The sequence below is a fragment of the Pseudophryne corroboree genome, chromosome 4 (assembly GCF_028390025.1).
Source record: "Pseudophryne corroboree isolate aPseCor3 chromosome 4, aPseCor3.hap2, whole genome shotgun sequence".
Lineage (NCBI taxonomy): Eukaryota > Metazoa > Chordata > Amphibia > Anura > Myobatrachidae > Pseudophryne > Pseudophryne corroboree.
Window position 1 is genome coordinate 410,724,399 of NC_086447.1, and position 13,519 is coordinate 410,737,917.

The 13,519-nt window shown below is 44.4% G+C and overlaps 1 protein-coding gene across 2 annotated transcripts in view; it reads left to right on the plus strand.

Moving 5' to 3' along the window:
- Positions 1–13,519, plus strand: part of SMAP1 (small ArfGAP 1) — a 568,890-nt gene that overhangs the window by 396,087 nt on the left and 159,284 nt on the right. For both annotated transcript variants that reach the window (XM_063916783.1, XM_063916784.1), the window contains one exon: positions 13,438–13,519. In XM_063916783.1, the coding sequence (XP_063772853.1) occupies positions 13,438–13,519 (82 nt within the window). The remainder of the gene's footprint in view (positions 1–13,437) is intronic.

Sequence of the window (13,519 nt, forward strand, 5' to 3'; positions counted from 1 at the left end):
GTGTGTGAAGAAGCGTGGGCTTTCCCCGATAAAAAATTGGTGATTTCAAAAAAATTACTAATGGCGTTCCCTTTCTCGCCAGAGGATAGGTCACGTTGGGAAACTCCCCCTAGGGTGGATAAAGCGCTCACACGTTTGTCTAAAAAGGTGGCACTACCGTCTCCGGATACGGCCGCCCTAAAGGAACCTGCTGATAGAAAGCAGGAGGCTATCCTAAAATCTATTTACACACACATTGGTGTTATACTGAGACCAGCTATTGCCTCAGCCTGGATGTGCTGTGCTGCTGCTGCTTGGTCAGATTCCCTGTCGGAAAATATTGACACCCTAGACAGAGACACTATATTGCTAACCATAGAGCATATAAAAGACTCGGTCTTATACATGAGAGATGCACAGAGGGAGATCTGCCGGCTGGCATCTAGAATAAGTGCTTTGTCCATTTCTGCTAGGAGAGGCTTATGGACTCGGCAGTGGACAGGAGATGCAGATTCTAAAAGGCACATGGAAGTTTTGCCTTATAAGGGTGAGGAGTTATTCGGGGACGGTCTCTCAGACCTTGTTTCCACAGCAACGGCTGGGAAGTCTGCATTTTTACCCTATGTCCCCTCACAGCCTAAGAAAGCACCGTATTACCAAGTACAGTCCTTTCGACCCCAGAAAAACAGGCGGGGAAAAGGCGGGTCCTTTCTGTCTAGAGGCAGAGGAAGGGGGAAAAAGCTGCAACACACAGCAGGTTCCCAGGACCAAAAGTCCTCCCCCGCTTCTTCCAAATTCGCCGCATGACGGTGGGGCTCCACAGGCGGAGCCAGGTACGGTGGGGGGCCGCCTCAAGAATTTCAGCGATCAGTGGGCTCGCTCACGGGTGGATCCCTGGATCCTTCAAGTAGTATCTCAGGGGTACAAGCTGGAATTCGAGGCGCCGCCCCCCCCGCCGTTTCCTCAAATCAGCCTTACCGACGACTCCATCGGGCAGGGAGGCTGTGCTAGAGGCCATTCACAAGCTGTATTCCCAGCAGGTGAATGGCCGGGGCTACTATTCCACACTGTTTGTGGTACCGAAACCAGACGGTTCGGTGAGACCCATTTTAAATTTGAAATCCTTGAACACTTACATAACAAAATTCAAGTTCAAGATGGAATCGCTCAGGGCGGTTATTGCAAGCCTGGACGAGGGGGATTACATGGTATCCCTGGACATCAAGGATGCTTACCTGCATGTCTCTATTTACCTTCCTCACCAGGAGTACCTCAGATTTGTGGTACAGGATTGCCATTACCAATTCCAGACACTACCGTTTGGACTGTCCACGGCACCGAGGGTGTTTACCAAGGTAATGGCAGAAATGATGATACTCCTTCGAAAAAAGGGAGTTTTAATTATCCCATACTTGGACGATCTCCTTATAAAGGCGAGGTCCAGGGAGCAGTTACTGGTCGGAGTAGCACTATCTCAGGAAGTGCTACAACAGCATGGCTGGATTCTGAACATTCCAAAGTCACAGCTGGTTCCTTCCACTCGCTTACTGTTCCTGGGGATGATTTTGGACACACAACTGAAAAAAGTGTTTCTCCCGCAGGAGAAAGCCAAGGAGCTGTCATCTCTAGTCAGAGACCTCCTAAAACCAAAACGGGTATCGGTGCATCGCTGCACACGAGTCCTGGGAAAAATGGTGGCTTCATACGAAGCAATTCCATTCGGCAGGTTCCATGCGAGGACCTTCCAGTGGGACCTCTTGGACAAGTGGTCGGGATCGCATCTTCAGATGCATCAAATGATAACCCTGTCTCCAAGGACCAGGGTGTCTCTACTGTGGTGGCTGCAGAGTGCTCATCTTCTAGAGGGCCGCAGATTCGGCATACAGGACTGGGTCCTGGTGACCATGGATGCCAGCCTTCGAGGCTGGGGAGCAGTCACACAGGGAAGAAACTTCCAAGGACTATGGTCAAGTCAGGAGACTTCCCTACACATAAATATTCTGGAACTAAGGGCCATTTACAATGCCCTAAGTCAGGCAAGACCCCTGCTTCAAAACCAGCCGGTACTGATCCAGTCAGACAACATCACGGCAGTCGCCCATGTGAACCGACAGGGCGGCACAAGAAGCAGGATGGCAATGGCGGAAGCCACAAGGATTCTCCGATGGGCGGAAAATCACGTACTAGCACTGTCAGCAGTGTTCATTCCGGGAGTGGACAACTGGGAAGCAGACTTCCTCAGCAGACACGACCTACACCCGGGAGAGTGGGGACTTCATCCAGAAGTCTTCCTACTGTTGGTAAACCGTTGGGAAAGGCCACAGGTGGACATGATGGCGTCCCGCCTCAACAAAAAGCTAAAGAGATATTGCGCCAGGTCAAGGGACCCTCAGGCGATAGCTGTGGACGCTCTAGTGACACCGTGGGTGTACCAGTCGGTTTATGTGTTCCCTCCTCTGCCTCTCATACCAAAGGTACTGAGAATAATAAGAAGGCGAGGAGTAAGAACGATACTCGTGGTTCCGGATTGGCCAAGAAGGGCTTGGTACCCGGAACTTCAAGAAATGATATCAGAGGACCCATGGCCTCTACCGCTCAGACAGGATCTGCTGCAGCAGGGGCCCTGTCTGTTCCAAGACTTACCGCGGCTGCGTTTGACGGCATGGCGGTTGAATTCCGGATCCTAAAGGAAAAGGGCATTCCGGAGGAAGTCATTCCTACGCTAATAAAAGCCAGGAAAGAAGTAACCGCGAACCATTATCACCGTATTTGGCGAAGATATGTTGCGTGGTGTGAGGCTAGGAAGGCCCCAACAGAGGAATTTCAGCTGGGTCGCTTTCTACACTTCCTACAGTCGGGAGTGACTATGGGCCTAAAATTGGGTTCCATTAAAGTCCAGATTTCGGCCCTGTCGATTTTCTTCCAGAAAGAACTGGCTTCACTGCCTGAAGTTCAGACTTTTGTAAAGGGAGTGCTTCATATTCAGCCCCCTTTTGTGCCTCCCGTGGCACCTTGGGATCTCAATGTGGTGTTGAATTTCCTAAAATCACATTGGTTTGAACCACTTAAAACTGTGGATCTGAAATATCTCACGTGGAAAGTGGTCATGTTATTGGCCTTGGCTTCGGCCAGGCGTGTGTCAGAATTGGCGGCTTTGTCTTGTAAAAGCCCTTATCTGATTTTTCATATGGATAGGTCAGAATTGAGGACTCGTCCCCAGTTTCTCCCTAAGGTGGTATCTGTTTTTCACTTGAACCAACCTATTGTGGTGCCTGCGGCTACTGGGGACTTGGAGGATTCCAAGTTACTGGATGTAGTCAGGGCCCTGAAACTTTGTTTCCAGGACGGCTGGAGTCAGAAAGACTGACTCGCTTTTTGTCCTGTACGCACCCAACAAGATGGGTGCTCCTGCTTCTAAGCAGTCTATTGCGCGCTGGATTTGTAGCACTATTCAGCTGGCGCATTCTGCGGTAGGCTTACCGCAGCCTAAATCTGTAAAAGCCCATTCCACACGGAAGGTGGGCTCATCTTGGGCGGCTGCCCGAGGGGTCTCGGCTTTACAACTTTGCCGAGCTGCTACTTGGTCAGGGGCAAACACGTTTGCAAAATTCTACAAATTTGATACCCTGGCTGAGGAGGACCTTGAGTTTAAAATAAGATTTTACTCACCGGTAAATCTATTTCTCGTAGTCCGTAGTGGATGCTGGGCGCCCATCCCAAGTGCGGAGTGTCTGCAATACTTGTATATAGTTATTGCCTAACTAAAGGGTTATTGTTGAGCCATCTGTTGAGAGGCTCAGTTATATTTCAAACTGTTAACTGGGTATAGTATCACGAGTTATACGGTGTGATTGGTGTGGCTGGTATGAGTCTTACCCGGGATTCAAAAATCCTTCCTTATTGTGTCAGCTCTTCCGGGCACAGTATCCTAACTGAGGTCTGGAGGAGGGGCATAGAGGGTGGAGCCAGTGCACACCAGATAGTACCAAATCTTTCTTATAGAGTGCCCAGTCTCCTGCGGAGCCCGTCTATTCCCCATGGTCCTTACGGAGTCCCCAGCATCCACTACGGACTACGAGAAATAGATTTACCGGTGAGTAAAATCTTATTTTTTACTAAAATAATGTGAAAAAGGGTGTTTTCACACCCTTTTCACATTATTTTAGTATCACCTGAATGTATTGAAGGGCATTTGGATCAGTTTTCATGAAAAACTGCTCCAAACCCTTTCATTCACTTTTTTTTTTTTTTTTTTGCCAACTCTAGTCCCAGTCTCCACTCCACGTTCCACTAGCTCCTATTCTCTCAGCATTTTCTCATTTATATCAAAACTTCAAGCGCCACAAGCTGGACTCTTTGTACCATTTATCTCATGTCTGCTCCTTCATCTTCTTTGTTTTTTTTGTACAGTGTGTGTGTGTGTGTGTGTGTGTGTGTGTGTGTGTGTGTGTGTGTGTGTGTATGTATGTATATATATATATATATATATAATATGTATATAATTTATTTATTTATTTATTTTGATATGTTGATTGTATGGTGCTGCAGGGGTTTTATGGTTCATTCCAAATAAATAGTCATGATGACCATATATCACAATGACTATAGCCATAAATTGAATTATTTTAATTTCTCTTGGTGTCCCAAATATGGCCGTTAATTCATGCAAAGTATTTTAGTCGGTTGAGCTGTTCGGGAGAAGCGTAGGAACCCCAGGTCCTTTTTTCTTAGTACAAATGTTGATGAAAAGACCATGCTTTTTCTTGGTCCAAAGCTATGATATATTTTTGCAGCTATCTGTGATTTTTGTTTGCGACATTGGTAAGGATGTTAAAAGCATAAACATATGGGGCCGTGTATTCACGCTGAAATTCTACCCTTTCCAGAAAATGTTAAATATCTATGCCTAAAAATAATTTCATAATATCAAATTTCTTTTTGTAGAAGTCATTGATAATTGACACATACTGTTAAAAATGTCATACTGTTTTATGTCAAAAAAATTTAAAGATTTGAAGCAATTGATCTAGGAGATTACCCACTTGCTTAAGAAATGATATATTTGAAGAATTAGTGTTTGAATCATTAAGAAAACCTGACCTCTGCCTACAATTTGGTTATTGAGTATACATTGGGTAGGCATGTCAAAGTTGGTGCTACAGTATATAGAAATCATGGGTTGGGTATGGGTGACCAGCGTTTTGGATCCTGCTGGTCACCATAAAACGCAGGGACTAGAATGCCGGCGAGGGGACGAGGAGTGAGCGTAACAAAGCACCTTCTGGGCTCATTGCCGAGCGGAGCTCACCACAGGTTGTATTCCCACTCTATGGGTTTCGTGAACACCCATGAGTGGGAGTAGTTCCTGTTAGTCGGCATGCTGACTGTCGGGATCTTGAGAGGGCAGGATGTAAGTGTAGATATTCCGCAGATCACATGGCTACATCCTAAAAAGCACAAAATCTCCAAATAAGGAGTTCTTATAGTCCATTTCACTCGCAAATAATGCACCTGTACAGTAGTTTGTACAATTTGCACCAGAGGATCTAGGCACAAAGAATGCAAGTTAGTAAGCAGCCTTGTCTGTTCCCATTTTGAATGTCAATGATGGGAGTGAAATTCAGTGATTCAAACTCATGCAGATAGAAAACCCTTCAAAGTCATGAGAAGGAGGAACGACTCTTTGTGACTCACTGCCTTCTAGCTCTACTTGAAATGGTCAAAGATTTTTCTTCAAGGAAAAGCATCAAAAGAGACTAGTCTTCATAAGCCAAGTGAATTATATTAAGAATTATGTCAATTTTGCCAATTGTACTTTTGGAGGACATGTTGCCAGATTGTTCAGGTTTATTGTATTCTAAAACTTTTTTGTTATTATTATTCTTATTATTGTGCAAACTTTTACTTTCATTTTCATCTATTTTGATTAAGGAGATGAATTTGTACTTACAGAAACTTGGTTTACGAATAATGGTGATATTAATCCTCCACAAATCAAGAGGCATACAAATTTCATTTTGGAGTAGAGCATTAATTAGGAAAATGAGATGGAGAAATATGATTCAAATTGGATGGTATTAGTCCACAGTAAACCTATGGGCAGTCCAGAGATTTTAGTAACAATATTGTTTGTTTTGGTTTGTTTACTGACCCATCTACAAGCTTATCAGTAAGGTTAATTACTGTGCATTGCACCAAAAAGCAGATTTGCTGCTCCGTTATCAGTCAGCAATAAACCTCTAAAACAGCCTTACATGAAAATATGGTTTGCACTCCCAGCCATTCCAATGTGTAGAAGATAAACCATTCAGCAAAGTGTATAAAGCTCTCTTTCTCAATTGGATGCACCTTCAGTGAGATATACCATGGTTACCTTTTTGGTAAGGATAATGCCTTACCCTATTTTTAGAAAAAGCTAAAGGAGAAAAGGTGTTTAAGAGGTTGCTGGGTTGTGTTTTTAAAAAAAAAATATTTATTTTGATGTCTATCCCAGTGACTTTCAATTTTTCTTGTATAACGGCACACCCCTATGATAAAAGTTTTTCATTGATAAATTAGAAAAATGATTAAATTAAGTAAATTGTGCCTACTTGTCATCCTTAGGGTGAGTTACTTGGTGGTGGTTGTGCACATGTTTTAGGATTGGCAGCCACTAGCACTGGTTTTGCCTTTAACTGACCGTAAATAGTTTGATTTTTTTTCTGGACCACCAACCTGAGGCACACCTGCAAAGACCTTGCATCATCCAAGGGTGCCTAGACACATGGTTGGAAAAACTGCTGCTCTATCCTCATTGTAAGCCATATTGCAGAGCTTTCACTGTCATTGTGTAAAAGATTTGTCATGTCCAAAAACATCAGTGCATAAACTGATTTCATGCCTTTTCAATTACTGTACAAAACTGCAGGATGTGAAGGCATTTAAGATTCCCAATAGAAGTTTCTGCTAGGTTCAAAGCTTCTGTGGCTCACTTGAGGACCATTTATTGAGTTGGTCCATCTCAACATTTAAGTCCTAATATAACAACAGTAAACTAAAGGATCATAATGTGAAATTAATATACGTTAAGATAATTAATGGATTCATTTAGCTGCATGTTTCAGCTGTTTCTGTATAACGTACAAAACCAGCACCCTAAATCTAATAGCCAATATGTATTGCAGTAACCTGAATAAAATGAGTTGTTAATAATCTGGCAGAGTTAGCTTTCTTTGGATAGAAAGCATTTGTAAAACTTGAACCGAGAATCATAAATAGGGTTACATTATGTCTATAATCTATCTCAAATTCACAGCAGGCCAATGTAACTGATAGTTAATGGCAAACACCAAGGCTATTTCTTCCTACTTGTCCTCTCTGTACAGTATACATAACATTGCATATCTTGTCTTTCTTTACTCTTACACCCTCCTGACACTTGCCCAACATTGCGGGGTGATCATATCATACAACCCATTAAGAACCTAGCAATCTGGTGGACCATTATGCTATAGGTAGCATCTATCCTTGTGTATCAATGCCTATTTCCCCATAGATTGCGAGTAGGGCCTTCCTACCTCTATGTCTGTCTGTTTTTACCCAGTGTTGTTCTATTACTGTTGTTCTAATTGTAAAGCGCAACGGAATATGCTGCGTTATATAAGAAACTGTTAATAAAAATAATAAATATTTTTTTTAACCACTCAACTGGCTAATTGTTTTATCAAAGATGTCCCCAAAATGTACTTTATTATCAGATTATATTAATGGCTAATTAAACCTGATTCAGTAGAATTTATTTTAACAAATATGCTTTTTTAGTAATAGAATTATGTTGAATGAGGGTTAAATACAATTGATCATTTAAAAAAAAAAAAATTGGTAGTTTGTATACAGTTAAAAATAAAAAATAAAATAAAAAATAAAAAAAATCTTTACTTCTCACTCGTCTCCCTCATCACTAATTCTCTCACTTCCCGATATGTTAGGTAGCTGAAATCTAACATAGGTATTCTTCAGGTGGGAAATAGGAAAACAACGTACTTAGAATTTTAATAAACCTCCCCTAAGGGGATGAAAAGGGGGTTAACATAATGACATCATTATTGATGCATGGCTTGCGTTGCGTGAATGATAACGCCCAAACTGACAATCGGATCAAAATTTGGATTGCACCTCCAGTGTGTAGAATTTAATAAACTAAAAAAATGGTCCTGTCACTTTTTAACGTGTCTGTTACGGGTGCTCCTCGGGTAACGCCAAGAACCATGGATTAATAACTACTTACATTAAGACTGCTCAAGTTTATATCTCTATGGGGTATATGCAATTGCGGTCGAATTCCCGAAATTGTCGAATTTCGGGTCATTTTCGCCCCCAAAAAAATTCGCCTATGCAATTCAGTGCTTTCCGACCAAAAAACGGACTTTCAAAATTCGACTTTTTGAAATTCGAATTTTTGCAAATTCAACTTTTCTGCAATGAAACAAGTGCTGCAATTCGACAAAAGCATATTCAATTCAAGTTTGGAAATTCGACAGCAGTGCTTTTAGACAGCAAATTCGTCATTTTCAATCCGCCACACTTTGGAGGGTGAAAACAATAAAAAAAAAATTAAACATGTTTTTTTTGGTGTTTTTTTTTTTAGGAATAGCATATCTATTTATATTAGAAGGGATTAGGTATTTTTTTTTTTTGGAGGCACAAATATTATTTATATATTTTTTAAAATATTTTTTTTTTTTATTGCTGGAACGGTAAAATCCTTAAAAAAAATGGCGTGGGGTCCCACCTCCAAAGCATAACCAGCCTCGGGCTCTTCGAGCTGGTCCTGGTTCTAAAAATGCGGGGAAAAAATTGACAGGGGATCCCCCGTATTTTTAAAACCAGCACCGGGCTCTGCGCCTGGTGCTGGTGCCAAAAATACGGGGGACAAAACGAGCAGGGGTCCCCCGTATTTTTCACACCAGCATCGGGCTCCACTAGCTGGACAGATAATGCCACAGCCGGGGGTCACTTTTATGCCGTGCCCTGCGGCCGTGGCATTAAATATCCAACTAGTCACCCCTGGCCGGGGTACCCTGGGGAAGTGGGGACCCCTTCAATCAAGGGGTCCCCCCCCCAGCCACCCAAGGGCCAGGGGTGAAGCCCGAGGCTGTCCCCCCCCCCCCCCCATCCAATGGGCTGCGGATGGGGGGGCTGATAGCCTTTTGTGATAATGAAAAGAATATTGTTTTTTCCAGTAGTACTACAAGTCCCAGCAAGCCTCCCCCGCAAGCTGGTACTTGGAGAACCACAAGTACCAGCATGCGGGAGAAAAACGGGCCCGCTGGTACCTGTAGTACTACTGGGGAAAAAATACCCAAATAAAAACAGGACACACACACCGTGACAGTAAAACTTTATTTCATACGTCGACACACACATACTTACCTATGTTCACACGCCGACATCGGTCCTCTTCTCCATGTAGAATCCACGGATACCTGAAAATAAAAGATCAATATACTCACCTCAGCCATGGTCCAGAGATACATCCACGTACTTGCCAAAAAAAGAAAACGAACACACGGGCCACCGGACTGAAAGGGGTCCCATGCTGACACATGAGACCCCTTTCCACGAATGAGACCTGTCAGTGACAGCTGTCACACAAAGGTCTCTAAAGCCAATCAGGAAGCGCAACTTCGTTGCGCTCACCTGATTGGCTGTGCGCTGTCTGAACTCAGACAGCGCATCGCACAGCCCCGTCCATTATATTCAATGGTGGGAACTTAGCGGCTAGCGGTGAGGTCACCCGCCGGTCAGCGGCTGACCGCGGGTAACCCCACCGCTGACGGCAAAGTTCCCACCATTGAAACTAATGGAGCGCCTTTGCGATGCGCTGTCGCTGCACAGACAGCGCACAGACAATCAGGTAAGCGCCACGGAAGTAGCGCTTCCTGATTGGCTGAAGGGACTTCAGTGACAGGAGTCACGTGATGTCCCGGCATTCGGGAGAAAGGGGTCTGATGTGAAAGCATGGGACCCCTTTCAGTCCGTCATGGAGCGGGTGTTCGGTTTGTTTTTTTAACAAGTACGTGGATTTATATCTGGACGTGGATGTACCTCTGGACGCTGGAAGGTGAGTATAATTTTATCACGGGTACCCTCGGATCGTCGGAGACCGTGGCAGTCGGCGTGTCAACATAGGTAAGTATGTGTGTGTCGGTAGTGTGTAATAAAGTTTTACTATCAAGGTGTCTGTGTACTGTTTTTATTTGGGTATTTTTTTTTCAGTAGTACTACAGGTACCAGCGGGCCCGTTTTTCTCCCGCATGCTGGTACTTGTGGTTCTCCAAGTACCAGCTTGCGGGGGAGGCTTGCTGGGACTTGTAGTACTACTGGAAAAACCAATATCTTTTTATTATCACAAAAGGCTATCAGCCCCCCCATCCGCAGCCCATTGGATGGGGGGGGACAGCCTCGGGCTTCACCCCTGGCCCTTGGGTGGCTGGGGGGGGGGGGGGGGGACCCCTTGATTGTAGGGGTCCCCACTCCCCCAGGGTACCCCGGCCAGGGGTGACTAGTTGGGTAGTTAATGCCACGGCCGCAGGGCACGACATAAAAGTGACCCCCGGCTGTGGCATTATCTGTCCAGCTAGTGGAGCCCGATGCTGGTGTTAAAAATACGGGGGACCCCTACTCTTTTTGGCCCCCGTATTTTTGGCACCAGCACCAGGCGCGGAGCCCGGTGCTGGTTTTAAAAATACGGGGGATCCCTGCCCAATTTTTCCCCGCATTTTTAGAACCAGGACCAGCTCGAAGAGCCCGAGGCTGGTTATGCTTTGGAGGGGGGACCCCACGCCATTTTTTTTTCCGTTTTTTCCCGTTTTTTAAAATAGCGGCAAAATCCGCCAAATCGGCCGATTTTCGCCCGCGGGTCTGTCGAATCCGTTTTTCATTTAATATGGTGAATTCCAGCAGCCACCTGCCGGAATTCACCTGTCGAATTGTGTCGAATTTAAAAACGGCGATAATTTGCCGCGATTCGCCGTGAATTGCATATACCCCTAAAGATTTACCACATTTTTAACACTCATTTATATTTACAAATGTGAAAATCAGAAACTCCTAAATAAATAAATAATAGCCCAGAGTGACACTGTGGCTAACGCTGGGCATGGCTGGGAGCTTTCATTGGGTTAGCATCAGGTCTCTCACACACAGCCCACAGCTGATTGGCCGAGAGTGACAGATCTGGCCTATTATATAGGAGAGAATACCACACATCAATATTCAATTGTGAGCGCATTACGGTCTGGTGGAAGCAGAGCCCATCCCCAGCACTAAGCCCGGGAGGGGATCCCTGGGATAACCTGCACATAATGACCGGGAAGGCTCTGCCACTACGTGTCCCGCACAGAGCTACACTAGCCCAGCCTTTCCTATCAGTGGCAGCAGATAGCAGCCTGCTCCTTTTCCCCTATCACCTAGGCGGCAGCAGCAGTAACAGAGGACACACTGCCTGGCTGGAGGAAGGGGAACCCCCCCCCCCTCCCCTCCGGCGCCGCATGTCTCGCCTGTTTGCGGGACAATACCCGGGCGCAGCATGCGGCCAGCGATCGGGGGCAGCTGCAGCGCGTCTCCCGGGTATCCGGCAGCAGTGGAACACCGCAGCACAGGTAGCTCGAGCAGCCGCCACCGGTGCTGCTGCTGCTGCTCACATTGCCTAGAGAAAGAGGAGGGAGGGGGCGGCCAGGCAGCAGAGACTAGCGGGGAGGGAGGGGAGATGTGTCAGATACTCTGCTGCAGCGTGAGACACAGAATAGGAAGATGACACTGACAGACAACATGCAGGGAACATCTCTCATCTGAGCCTGGGTTGGTGTGTATTACCCTCCCCCACTCGCAGTGACTCTGGAACCCCTAACCTACCCGCCGTCGAGGCCCCATCCATGGCACCTGCCCCTCCCCCACCTGCCGTGGCTCTGGACCCCCTAACCCACCCGCAGCACCTCCGCACCCACCCCTCCCCCACCCACTGTGGCTCATAACCCCCTCCACCACCCGTTACCCCTCCCCCACCCACGGCACCATTGCACACAGAGGATTTATTAGCAAAGTGAATGACAGGTAGTGACCGTTTGTGAAAGGTTACAGGGGGCATGGCTACAAAGGCAGGCATCACATGGGCCATAGCTGAGCCTACAACTGCAAATTGGTATGCAGATGTAAAGGCCCTGTCAGACATTCTAAGCAACCATATGATTGCACAGAGATCCGATGTTGCCAACTGATGTGTCTTTGTACGCAAATGGTGGGTCAGAGGCGCTGTATGTACAAATCCCCACAGCAGCATTAGCATATTACACTCGGAAACTAAACTTCGAGTGCATCTGCATCCGCCTCTGAATCAGGCCCATTGTGAATGTCTAATAGATTATGTACACTATGTAATGCTTTTCTACTGTGGTAGATTACAGTAACTGTGTGTTTTCTGGCTTTGTACTGTACAGAAAGAAAATGATATGCAGCTACATGTGTCCATTAATTAGTATCACGTACTGTACATTAAGCTCACATGATAGATGTTCTTATCTTGTAATGAGTTTATACTTTCATCATAGGCATTTTTTGATCCAACAGATATATTGTACAAATTATATATTTTGTTTAAACTCCAAAGGTACTGTATCCATTTATATAAGTGTACAAATAGACGGTTATAGTGCATGAATTTTATACCTCGCGTGATGTTCAGATGGTGAGGAAATATTGCTTCTTAAAACTTGATACACAATACTCCATCCCATTCTTCTATCAAAACGTATTTCTTTACGTCTTAATTATCTTATCTTATTTTGGCATTTGCATTTTTATATATATATATATATATATATATATATATATATATATATAATGTGTGTGTATTGTATTCGTGTAGTGTATTTAAGAAATTAATTGAAATGCCTTTATAATAATTTTGCTTTTACCTGTGATAGACATTATAATCAATGAATGCAGAAGTTTTTTTGGACTATATCCATATATATTATTTCCAGTGTTTCACAGTATGAGGTTCTAACAGATGATGATGATAAGTTATGTTTGCATTTTTTTTTCTTACAGTTTATCAATAAAGTAAATCAGACCATTTATCTAATTATTTTCTATGTGCACCTTCCATGGATAACTGTGAAGGTTTACATTCTGTATTGCAGCTACTGAAGAAACTATTTTTGTAATTAGATTGGTAATTGCATTTTAAATAGGTCCTGTGATTTTTCTGTATTTGAAGTGGATAGACTCATTGCGGTATGTTACAGCTAATAGTTATGTCTTCAGAAGTATCTCGAACTGCTTTATGTGTTGAGGAATAGCCTGCAATGTGCTTCTAACAAGTGTCACAAAATATATTAAACATACCACAAAAGGGGCAAATGTGCTGCCTTGTTCCCTTAAGTGCCTCATTAATGAATAATTTGCCTCTTTTTACAGGTTTTGAAAAAAGACGCCCAGATAGAGGTTAAAGGCAGTCCAAAGAGAGCCCCGGAGATGACTGTTGATCTTTTAGGGCTTG